A 13,383-nucleotide genomic window follows, 5' to 3' on the forward strand; every position below is an offset into this window, starting at 1 on the left:
GACATCTGGGGACATTGAACAGATTGGGAGGAGCAAACCTTCCATGGTGTGATGACTCAAAGTGGATTATGTAATTTCAAAATGTAAGAAAAGTGTGTGATATGTTTGTATGCAACCCATATGTACTGAGTATGCATCCAATCCTTATAAATAATAGGATGCATGCAGATTTACCATTTCTCAATGTTAATGTGATGAGGACTTTAAACAGTTCTCCCTAAAGAGTAACTGAATACATGAATAACTGATCTACTCTGTTCATGAGACAGCAAGAAAGATTATGAAACAATCTGTTTACTCTCCTATCATAACATTTTCTGAAATTGTAAAACTTTCATGTATGTTAACCTGCCTATTACATTATAATACAGTTTACAAACTTAGGTGACCAAAACTTTAAACAAAGAAAACAGGAACATCAGTTAAATATAAGTTAACTGACAAAACAGCAGCAAACTTTCAATCCCTCAAACCAAGAGATGCTTCAATTGTATCTGCTTCAATGTAATATAAACCCATTTGTTTTTAATCTTTGTAGTCATTTTTGTAAAGTACAAAATATATAACAAATAATATGTAAAATTATATTTCATGTAGTGTAAAGGCAAATTCATACAATTAAAACATCGTTTTTAATTCTCAGACAGCTTTCAAATACTGTAATTTGAAATGTATGTTAGTTGCAAATTTATATAGTTACAAGTACAAACGTATATATTGTCTGCTCAGAAGTAAATTGCAGTGCATGCAATGAGACTAACTGCCCCATACACTGTGGACATGTGAACAAAGCAGCTACCAGATTTCACAATGGAAAAATACTTTTTCCTAAAATAATTCTAGGCTGAAATCATATACATGTTGACATGGAAATCAATTCATGCTAACTCATTCAGGGTCATTTCTCAGGAAACACAGAATATTACACTACAAAATACTTGCCATTAAAAAAATCATTTTATACAAACCTCCTATGTAATAATAATTACACAATGCTAACCAAAACAAAATTGTAATATTTACCACCACTGGGTATTTAAATCAAAAGGTAAACATTGGGAACTATTCAGGGCTGGCCAAAAACTGGAAAATAATGGTGATATGGTCTGAACTCTAGTTGGTTTTCTATATCTGCTCTCATATCATTAACCATTGTATACTTCTAGGAATCAAGCCAATGTGGGATTTTGGAATGTCATTTTATGATACTTCCTCTAGTTCCATTTGCCCCCTAGAAGATACTACTGATGGACTCTTGTTTGCCTTATTAGCCGTGGCAAGTTCTGCAGGGATCTATGGAGTGTCCTGTAAAGAGAGAACATCCACTGGGAGAGACAATTTGGAATACATCATACATTTATTCATGTATGAGGAAATGTGTCCTTTCTAGGTGTTTTCTAGGTACTCCATTGTGAATAGGATGTTGAAATTCTCACAATTCAAGGTACTAGCTTTAACACTTGACTGTTGCAGGGCCAGGATATCTGAATTGGCATGTTTTGTAATTTTACAAAATCTTTAGCCTTCTCTGTCAAAGAGTGCTGGTGCTCCACCAACTACCACTCCTATGAATCCATGCATTGAGCCATTTGATTTGTGCCTACTTTTCTTTATACTACACTTACATATTCAAACAGTATTTCCCCCTGCATCAGCTCATCTGCAGCATAGCAAAGAGCATATTGTTGGAAATACAGAAGCAATACGTCTTAAGTATTCTAAATAAATGAAAGAAGGGTATTGTATTCTGCTCATTTTTTTTCATGTCAGAAGCAGCTTGAGAAACTACTCTATGAAAATAAATAGTACTTCCATGGAATAAAAAGGCAAAACAGAGAAAATATTCAGATATAAAATTCTGTTGATCAATTCTGTTACTAAAATATTGTACAGCTTGAATGACAGTTGGTAGAAAATGAAAAAATATTAGATATGTTAAATCATTAATATTCTATAAATAATGTTCTACAACCTCTGACCATTGGTGTTATAATGTATATTTTGAAGATAAATTATAGCATTGTTTTATTTTGCAAACGAGAAACAGAAAAAGACAATTTGTTAATTATATCATAAAAAGCTATGTTTAAGAGAACAACTTAATGTACTTGGGAGGAATAAGATGGCTCCTAAATTCCTCTGTACAGGAGCACAAAACAGTGAAACCATTACGCTGATGGAAATCAACAAATTCCAGGAAGCAGACACATGGTGAGAATGAAACAAAGCTTAGAAGGGCTGCTATCTATATTTGCTTATATGCTGTTTCTTCCCCTAGGAAAGTGGCATAGCATTTTGTACACAAAAGGGAAGCATAATTTTGAAACTCACTATTCAAGTCAATAGACAGTTCCAAATGAATCACTGTTATCACCTACCTTCCTAGTTTGTGCTGAAGGAAGGGTTCCAACCTTCCCTGTAGTCAATCATGGGAAACAGCTAGCAACATATAAAAACCAGCAAGGGAACAAAGTCTGCATATATGAAGGGACATATTTTAGAGTTCCGTCTTTTCTCATGCTCACAGGACTCAAAGATACACAGTCAGAAGTTGTTAATTGTTGTTAATTGTACATGGTTGCTGCCTGTTGTTGTTTTTATTGTCATAAAAGAAAAATCTAGTTGTAAAAGGCGTATTGCTTTAGGCTTAAACATGCTCTATTTCTGGATTCCATGTAGAAAAACCCAAAAGGTAATCCCAGTTCTACAACTAAGGAACAACAAGGAAACTCACCTATGCAAGCAAGGGATGGGAAGCACAAAGTATGAAATGGGAACCCCAAGCACCCTCATTCCTTCATTTTAAGCATCCCAAGATATGCAGAACAGTCAAACACCAATGGAGACAAAATGTCACACACACCCCTGTAACATATGGGGAAATCTATAATAATATTTCCATGTCAAAAATAATATAAGATGGAATTGCATCAACATGGATTCCACTGAATTTAATAATAGTCTGCTATAGTACTAGAGGTACACCTGAATCATAGGAATTTTATTTAATTGTTATTACCATCATCCTCATAAGAGTGTGACTATATATTACTATCATAACACACTCCTGGTTGTCCTCGCTGCTAAGTTGACATAAGAACTCAATAGCACTTTAGGGCGCCTGCCATTTGCTGCTAAACACCACTTGCACTTACGCCCCCTTCCTTATCCCTCTATGCCGCACCTTAGTGAATACTGAGACTCAGTTTCAGGCACTTACTGCACTTTAGATCTTGCACTTTATGTATGTGCCCAACAGAACGTAGTGTTGTCAACCGAGTGGTACTACTGTCTGTATCGCATCTAAGACTCTTGCACTCTCGCACTTTACAAACTGTCTAGCGGGTGCGGCTGAAACGCCCCTACCACCTGAAGCTATTGTCATCCATGTGGCCCCCCACCCCCCTGTTAATACTATCTCTGTTACTATTAGTTAGCGGAAAGGCCAGGGGGGGAGGTGGGCTGGAGCCCAATGGGGCCGAGAGGAGGGAGGAAGGGGAGAAAGGATGTTGGCAGGATCCAACAAAGCATACAGCTGATGAAGCAGGAATTAAGTCCTTGATATTAGATCGCGGCATGGAGGGGGGGAGGAGTTCCACTAGCCGAGGGGCCCCCATAGAGGTCGTGGTGGGAAGGAGGAGATGCGGAAGAAGGAGACCTCGAATTCGGCCTAATTCGGACCGCTTATCTAAATTAACAATTCCCAACCGGTCTCCTAAGGTAAATTGGTGTAGCCAGGTGAGCGGGCCCTCGGGATTGAAGGTGGTGCTGCTGAACGCCAGATCTGTCAACGGAAAAACGACCTGGATCCAGGACCTAATCCTGGAGGAGCGGGCAGATCTGGCGTGCATTACGGAGACCTGGTTGGATGAAGCTGGAGGGGTAAACCTGACCCAGCTTTGCCCTCCAGGCTTCTCCGTACAGCACCAACCTAGATCCGGAGGACGGGGAGGCGGGGTCGCAGTGATCTATAGAGATTCCATCCATCTGACCAGGAGCCCCATCCCGCAGACCACAAATTTTGAATGCGTCCACCTGAGGGTGGGTGACCGGGACAGAATAGGGATTCTGTTAGTGTACCGTCCACCTCGCTGCACTACAGTCTCCCTGCCTGAGCTAGCGGGGGTGGTCTCGAGCCTGGCGTTGGAGTCCCAACGGCTTCTTGTGCTGGGGGACTTCAACATCCATGCCGAGGCGGCCCCCACAGGAGCGGCTCAGGACTTCATGTCCGCCATGGCAACCATGGGGCTGTCCCAACAAATAACTGGCCCCACCCACTGTGCTGGACACACATTGGACTTGGTTTTCTGCCAGGGATGGGAGCAGGGTGGCGGTGTGGAGGAGTTGTCCATCTCTCCGTTGCCGTGGACTGACCACTTCCTGATCAGATTTAGACTCACTGCGCCCCCTAACCTCCGCAAAGGTGGAGGACCCATTAAGATGGTCCGCCCCAGGAGGCTTATGGATCCGAATGGATTCCTGACGGCTCTTGGGGATTTTCCCGCCACTTCGGCAGGTGACCATGTCGAGGCCTTGGTCGCTCTCTGGAATGGGGAGATGGCCAGGGCAATTGACACGATCGCTCCGGAACGTCCCCTCTCAAGTAACCGAGCTAAACCATCTCCTTGGTTCACTGAGGAGTTGGCAGCGATGAAGCGAAGGAAGAGGGAACTAGAGAGCGTGTGGCGCTCAGACCCAAGCGAGCCAAATCGAGCACGGTTTGTGTCCTTTTTGAGGGCATACGCCGTGGCAATAAAAGCTGCAAAGAAGACTTTCTTTGCGGCTACTATTGCGTCTGCAAAAAACCGTCCGCTGGAGTTGTTTCGGATTGTCAGAGGTCTTTTGACTCCCACCACCTCAGGTGGGAGCCCTGACAATTCGGCCACGCGCTGTGAAGCATTTGCTCGGTTCTTTGCAGACAAAGTCGCTTTGATCCGTTCTGGGCTGGACACCACATTAAATGCAGTCTCTGTGGATGTGACACGAGCGCCTGCTTGTCCTATTTTGATGGATTCTTTTCAGTTTGTGAAGCCCGAGGATGTGGACAAGATACTTGGAGGAATGAGGCCCACCACGTCCATCCTAGACCCCTGCCCATCCTGGCTTCTGAGGGAGGCCAGAGGGGGATTGGCTGAGTGGGTAACGCTGGTGGTTAATGCCTCCCTTCAGGAAGGCAAGATTCCAGCGAGCCTAAAACAGGCTATTATAAAGCCGCTGTTGAAGAAACCATCACTGGACCCCACTAAATTCGACAACTTTCGGCCTGTTTCCAATCTTCCCTTTTTGGGCAAAGTCATGGAAAGCGTGGTGGCTTCACAACTCCAGGTACTCTTGAGAGACACGGATTATCTGGATCCGGCACAGTCTGGTTTCAGACCGGGACATGGTACCGAGACGGTCTTGGTCGCATTAGTGGATGATCTGCGCCGGGAGCTAGACAGGGGGAGTGTGTCCCTGTTGGTGCTCCTGGACCTCTCAGCGGCCTTCGATACCGTCGACCACGGTATCCTTCTGGGGCGCCTTGCGGAAGTGGGTCTTGGGGGCACTGCCCTGCAGTGGCTCCAGTCATTTCTGGAGGGTCGTACCCAGAAGGTGTTATTGGGGGACTCCTGTTCAACTCCACAGCCTTTGACCTGTGGGGTTCCTCAGGGTTCTATTCTGTCCCCCATGCTGTTTAATATCTACATGAAGCCGCTGGGTGAGATCATCCGGAGTTTCGGGGTGCGGTGTCATCTGTACGCAGATGATGTCCAGCTCTGTCACTCCTTTCCACCTGCTACTAAGGAGGCTGTCGAAGTCCTGAACCGGTGCCTGGCCGCTGTAATGGTCTGGATGAGGGAGAACAAACTGAAATTAAATCCAGACAAGACAGAGGTACTCCTGGTCAGTCGCAAGGCCGAGCAGGGTATAGGGTTACAGCCTGTGCTGGATGGGGTCGCACTCCCCTTGAAGGCGCAGGTTCGCAGCTTGGGTGTAACCCTGGATTCATCGTTGAGCCTGGACCCCCAGGTTTCAGCGGTGACCAGGGGAGCATTTGCACAGCTTCGGCTTGTGCGCCAGCTGCGCCCGTACCTTGGGAAGTCTGACTTGGCCACGGTGGTACATGCTCTGGTCACATCCCGTCTTGACTACTGCAACGCTCTCTACGTGGGGCTGCCCTTGAAAACGGCCCGGAAGCTGCAGCTAGTCCAGCGCGCGGCAGCCATGTTGTTAACAGGAGCAGGACGCAGGGAGCATACAACGCCCTTGCTGTTCCAGCTCCACTGGCTGCCGATTTGCTACCGGGCCCAATTTAAGGTGCTGGTGTTAACCTACAAAGCCCTAAACGGTTCCGGCCCAAAATACCTTGCGGACCGCATCTCGGCCTACGAGCCCACGAGGACCTTGAGATCATCTGGGGAGGCCCTTCTCTCGATCCCGCCTGCCTCACAGGCACGTCTGGCGGGGACGAGAGAGAGGGCCTTCTCGGTGGTGGCCCCCCGGCTGTGGAACTCCCTCCCTGCTGATGTCAGACAGGCCCCCTCCCTCATGGCCTTTCGTAATGGCCTGAAGACTTGGCTCTTCGAGCAGGCTTTCAACTAAATGCTATGCTACGGGTAATGACAACCGGATTGAACTATGACGATGAGATTGACTATGATTCCATAAATATGACGGAGCGGATTTTTAGTGTAAGTTAGATGTATGTATTAGTGATGTTAATTGTTGTTTGATTCTTTTGTAAAGTGCCCTTTTTGTACTGTACACCGCCGCGAGTCGCCCTAGGGCTGAGAGCGGCGGTTAACAAATGCAAGAAATAAATAAATAAATAAATAAATACTACTGTATGTAATTTGCCCTCCAGGTAGGAGTAAAATACGGAAGTACAACACCCCAACCCTACATGAAAAATATAATGGCTTATGATACTGAAAACTTGGAATGGAGGAACTTTATATAGTTATATTATCATAGACTGACAAAGATGAGGCAACAGAGGTTGTTTGCCTCAAGAGACTGAACATCCAGGTGGTTCGTAGTTTTTCTATCAAAGCCCCAGTTGATCACTGGAATTAGCAAACGGTCAAGGTGGTAGGCACAATCACTCCTGAGCACCACTTTTCATGGGACAGAGCCAAGTTGTAACTGATGAAATACCGTAAATCAATAGCAATGAGTGAGATGCTAAGGAAAACTTGAAACAAACCAAATTAGCCACTGCAGGTGTTAAAAAGTGTGGCTAATGGACCTCGTGTTATTTCTATCATCAAATCCTGGGATCAAACAATTTTCTCTGAAATGCCTAAAACAATCTCTAGGGAGTGTGGAAAAATTTTCACCATATTTAGAATTACACCTATGCATCAAAACAAACTTTTGCAATAAAATAAAATAAAATTTTAAGATTGCTCAATAGCCACCTTTTAATGTAGCACTTCCTCAGTCCTAAAGTATCTCAGTGCCATATTCAAGCACTTTCTGTTTACAATCTAATTCTACTTTGGTGAAACAATAACTCCAAAGCATTTCTGAAGAATAGTGACACAAGCCCTATTCTGGATTAATAAATGCAGAAAGAGAAAACATATCACCCACCCCTCTTCAATCAGCCCAGTTCTCACATAAATATAAACATTATGAAGCATCCTCTATTATTGAAATCTCTCTACATGACCCACAGTGAAACTTTTGGGACTGTATGGAGAGCATCCATGAAGAAAGAAGGCTTTCCTCTTTAGAAAGTCAATGTTCAGGTGAGAAGAATTGTTATTGAGGGAAGGAATCTAGTGCTGTCCTCACTCAGGTGTTCATTCTCATTGCATTTATAATATCTGAATAAGACTACTGAATTCTGCAGGAATATATGTATGTGATTAACTTGTGAGGAATGAGTACCTTCACCTGGTTGCTATTATATTTTTAAAAGATTTCAAAAGCACCCTACTCTACCATCCAAACTGGGCAAATACATATAACAATATGTAACAAAATTTGAAAAAGCTTCCCTTCCTGGTTTGGAAGTGTTATTTCATGTTTAACTGTGTGGTACTTATTTTGCAATTAGTTGTTATAATCCAGAAACTTCATTTTTGTGACTGCCATTTTTAACCTTAACTCTTTACAAAAAGGGTGACAAACAAGATCCCAATAAATATCAGTCTATTAGCCTCTTAGATATTAAATAAGATACATAATCTGTGAAACAAATTAGAGGATTGGGAATTTACTAACCAAATCATTCACCCTGAACAGGTTGGTTTCAGAAAACGACAGAGTACAATCAACCAGTGTAGACCTTGTATTTCTTAGCCCAACAAGCAATTGCTAGACCTACCAAACATCTGTTTGTTGCCTTTGCTTACTTGGTAGCAGCTTTTGACCCAATTGATAGAAACTTGTGGCATAAACTGGTTAACACCAAAATGGATAAGCACCAAGTGCTGCAGAGGTTGGTCTCCCCTCCATTAGATCCCATGTTGACTTTTTTAAAAAATAATTTTTTATTAATTTCTTCATACTGATAACAAAACAATATAATATGAACCTTAGCCATCTAAAAGATAACATCAAAAACTGTTTACAATGTTTATGGCTAGGATACAGGTTCCAATTGTGCTTCCCTTTACTGTATATCTTGATTGCTAACCCCTCTAAACCACCATGTCTATAATCCTATTGATCAGATATCAGATAAAATATAAGCTTATCTGAAGATGCAAGAACACATTATTTAAGCAACACATATCTAAATGTATGATATATTCAACTTTATATTATGACTATTAGAACTTGCATTTCTATTATATATTGGTTGTACCTCCATGTCAAAGTGATATAAACACAGCAATACACAAGGATATTGCAAATTGAGTATCCCTTATTTGGAAATGCAAAAAATGTTCGCATGGGTGGGTGAAATAGTAACATCTTTCTTTCCTGATGGTTCAAGGTTCACAATTTTTTACAGGCATAACATTATTGCAAATATTGTGTATAAATTACCTTCAGGCTATGTGCATATTATGATACATAAATGAATGTGAATGGGCACAGCTTATTGCAGTATCAGGAGTATGAGAATCATTTTCCAAAATGCTTTTGAACAAAACTGTCTTGAAGTGGCAAATTCTATTAACTGGACCCTTTTAAAAGCAGCATACAAATATAAGAGGTACATTTTGCTGTTTTTAAACACCAGTATCTTCATGTAATTTCACTAACTCTTTGTATCAGTCCCTGACATGGAGAAACATGCCTACCTAATCTAACGTACAGTGACGGGATCTAATTTATAGTACAAAAGATTCCAGTAAAACCAGATTAGAATCTAAACATCAGAGCAACTACATTAACACATGTTATAAACAAAATAAGAAGAATCAGATGCAACTGGCTTTTCAGTTCCTCATGTCAAAATTCTAAGTTATTTTGATCTACCACCAGCAAATCTATTTATGTTCAGTAGAATTTTATTTCTATAATTACTAATATTGTTACTCTCCCAGAGTATGTAAAATGAATTCTAAACCTTTCTATTCATGGCAAATCTATTATGCCTAAATATATTCAGATGTATGTACTTTCAATATTTCATTGGATAATGAAACACTTCAGAAAATAAGCTTTGTGTTAATGACACTATTTTTATTGTGGCTTTTATGACTATAATATTCTTAAACTTATATATAAAACTAGCTGTCCCCTGCCACGCGTTGCTGTGGCCCAGTCTGTTGATCTGGAAAATGAAGTAATGAGAAAGTGTTGGTTTCTAATATATGTAATTTCTTTATGGTTGTGGGTAAACAGTATTTCTTGCTGTTTCTTTGTCAGTGTTGATGTGGAGAGTGTCTGATTTGCCTACTCTGGAACATGCAACATATAATTGTCCTTCTTCAGGGGTCCCTTTCAAATCTATGATACTATATCTGTATGTGTGAATCTATCTATATCTATGACTAGATGGCTCTTTGTCAGGAGGACTTTGATTACGTTTTCTTGCCCCGGTGAAGGGAGTTGGACTGGATGGCCTTAAGTATTTTCCGTTGGTCATGGGGGTTCGGTGTGGAAGTTTCCCCCAATTCTGTCGTTGCTAGGGTTCAAAATGCTCTTTGATTGTAGGTGAACTATAAATTCCAGTAACTACAACTCCCAAATGTCAAGGTCTATATCTCCCAAACTCCATCTATGTTCATATTTGGGCATATGGAATATTCATGCCAAGTTTGGTCCAGATCCATCATTGTTTGAGTCCATGGTAGTCTCTGGATGTAGGTGAACTACAACTCCCAAACTCAAGGTCAATGTTCACCAAACCCTTCTAGTGTTTTCTGCTGGTCATGGAAGTCCTGTATGCCCTGGTTGGTTCAATTATATCACGCTATTTGATTGTAGGTGAACTATAAATCCCAGCAACTACAACTTCTTATCTATCTATCTAAGGCACGGGTGGGCACTTAAAGGTCCCCGTGAAGAAGGCCAGATTTGTTTGGGGCCAGCTGGCTTCACTAGTCCCTCATCACGTGACAAGGTGGATTGGCAAGCTATTTAAAGCCGATCCACAGCTTCAATGGTCCTCTGTCATCTAGGTGAGGAAATGGTCCTTTAGATTCTCTTTCTGTATCTGGTTTCTTTAATTCAAGCTGGGAATTCAACAGAATTTCCTTATTTCCATCCAGATAAAAGGACGGGCCAACAACTGTTACAGTCTCCAATTTTTTTTATTAAAATAATGTTTTAAGGGAAAAGATAATGCAGGCAGGATAGAGGGACCACTCAAGGAGTATAAACATTCAAGAACAATGGCTAGATCAAAATTATGCAAATGTGTCATATATTGTGTCAAAGTGCTTAGTAGAACAAAAATGGTTTCAAGACAACATTTTAAAAACATAACATTAGTTTAGGTTGGCTGTGGCACTCCAACCTAAACTAATGTTATGTTCTGGGCTTCTCATAACCTACACCGACAATCTAATCAGCCAGATGTTCAAGTAGCTGCCTATAAGAATTTATGCAACACATGAAAGTATATTTTTGAAAATCATTTCAACTTTCTCATTACTTCCTTCACTCCCTTTATATTGCACATCCCACACAATGAGTCACTAACTCATAGAAACATCACAAATAAACCAAACATTGCAGAAGTTTGATCACTGAAGTTTAATTTAAAAGTGTTTGTGTAGATAATTTATACCATCCACAAAAGGATATTCAGTAAAAATCATATGGTGGTATAATTTGGAGGGGAGGGGGTGTCTATCCTGGTCACACTTTGTCTGGAAATGCAAAAGGAGAGAAAGGACTAGTCTAACTGAAACTCATGCACAGAGAAGCATTATAACTGTGTGCTAGTCTATTTATTTATTTATGTATTTATTTATTTATATACCGCTTTTCTCAGCCCTCAGGTGACTCAAAGCAGTGAACAACATCGATACAAAACATCATGAGACAAGTATAGGGCAATTATAAACAATTATAAATAAATCATTCAATATCAGTATAACAATCATTAGCGCCTCAACAGTAAAATCAGAATCCAGTCTCATCATCCATTATTTCGTATTCCTATGTTCAATTACACTGTTTAATCAAATGCTTGTTCAAACAGCCAGTCTAGAAAGGACAAGGTACTTAATAGAGGCTCTTTCTACACTGTCATATCATCCAGATTATCAAAGCAAATACTCCATGTTATCTGATTTGAACTGGATTTTATAAGTCTACACTGCCATATGTTCCAGTTCAAAGCAGATAATCGGGAATTTATATGGCACTGTAGAAGAGGCCTGAGACTGGGATTTGCCCTTTTAAAACTACAAAAGGGAAAGCAATGATCACCCTAAAGATGGGAACTGATGACTTCCTATTCTGCCTTTTGTTGACTGCTGAATCTCTGGGAATATCTTTTATGACCTTATCTACCAGGACTAGTCATCTTCTTGGGAGTGTAAAAGGAAAAGCCAGGAATTAATGGAATATGCAATTGGGTGGGAAACTCTACTCTACTCACTGCTTCTCTACAAACAAGTAGGTTTTGCTTTCAGGATCTGACCTACTTCTTCTAACCTGTGAATATATGAAAGTAGGATGTAAGCATGTGGTTATTTCTTTGAGTCCTAAACACTGAATTATTTCCTGTTTAATGTTACACAGTAATTTAAATTTTTTCTCTGGTCAGAAAGAATAATTGGAAATTGTAGGGAAAATGACACATATATGGAATTGAGGAATGTGTGGTTGCCTCAATTTTACAAGTTTGGGATTTTATGTTAATGGAGCTTAAGAGAATAATTGTGCAGAGATCATTTCACAAACCATTTCCAAAGCAAACAATAGTATATCCACATATGCTGCTGAAATGAGGCACAATAAAGCAGCACTGAGATAATCTAGAGCTAAAATGATGGTGTATGATTTATGATTAAGCATCATTACCTGCAGAGCAAGGGGCTTCCATCTCATATTTTTCAGTAAAGCTGGTGCTGAGGTAAGCATGCTCTGAGGTCGCTTTTTCAAAGTTAAGATAACACCACTCGGATCCTCTCGTAGTGCATTCACCAAATTTTTCAACTGCCACCCCACCTGGTAACCAGCAAAATTATTACAATAAAATTGAGGTACAATATTCACAAGATAATTTCCCCTTTTAATAAGATTAGTAAAATCATCCAGTTCTAGAAGATTACTTATTAAAATGTCACAATTTACATCACTGAATCATGCCACCTAAAATCAGCATTGCCAGAATGCATTGAAATGGGTTATCTGCCATTTAAATTAGAGATTAATGTTGTGCTGATAGTAATCTAGTAGGGGGACTTTTAATTTTTGTGTTCTATTTTAATAATCCATTTCAAACTAATTATAACATCAAAATTACCATGGGGAGACTTGTAGGCTAACAGTAGATAATCACTGCTGTACAGTTTAACAAACACTATTTTAGTTGTGAATTTCATGCTTATTGTTATTTTCTGCAGTTAATCATGCTATCATTCATCACATCCCATATTTCATGTGCATTAATATTAGATAATTTTATAAAATCATCTATAAAGACAGTCCTCATTCAGATTTATTAAAAAGTGGGGGACAGGAAAGCAAAACAAAATTCATTGTGATCAAAAAACACTGGGAAAATGCTTTAAATGACTCCCAAATGGTCAATCAATTAATTACATGCATAAATGTCAAACATTTGATGTCACTTATATAAACCCAGTAGTGTTTTTATATTAAAATTCTGATGCATGCGACTATCATATCAGAAAACATGACGCATTCGGATATTGATGCAATCTGAGGCAAATATGGAAAATTTACTATATAATCAGTACACAGAAAATAGGCACAACACAATTCTGCTTCTTTAATTTATTTTCATAAATAGGATCAAAT

The 13,383-nt window shown here is 40.3% G+C and overlaps 1 protein-coding gene across 6 annotated transcripts in view; it reads right to left on the bottom strand.

The window, feature by feature from the left end:
• Positions 1 to 13,383, bottom strand: part of CNKSR2 (connector enhancer of kinase suppressor of Ras 2) — a 211,685-nt gene that overhangs the window by 123,798 nt on the left and 74,504 nt on the right. For 4 of the 6 annotated variants that reach the window (XM_067466778.1, XM_060770095.2, XM_060770093.2 and 1 more), the window contains one exon: positions 12,421 to 12,567. The exons of the other annotated variants lie outside the window; for them this stretch is intronic. In XM_067466778.1, the coding sequence (XP_067322879.1) occupies positions 12,421 to 12,567 (147 nt within the window). The remainder of the gene's footprint in view (positions 1 to 12,420; positions 12,568 to 13,383) is intronic. 6 annotated transcript variants of the gene reach the window in all.

The sequence above is a fragment of the Anolis sagrei genome, chromosome 3 (assembly GCF_037176765.1).
Source record: "Anolis sagrei isolate rAnoSag1 chromosome 3, rAnoSag1.mat, whole genome shotgun sequence".
Taxonomy (NCBI): Eukaryota; Metazoa; Chordata; class Lepidosauria; order Squamata; family Dactyloidae; genus Anolis; species Anolis sagrei.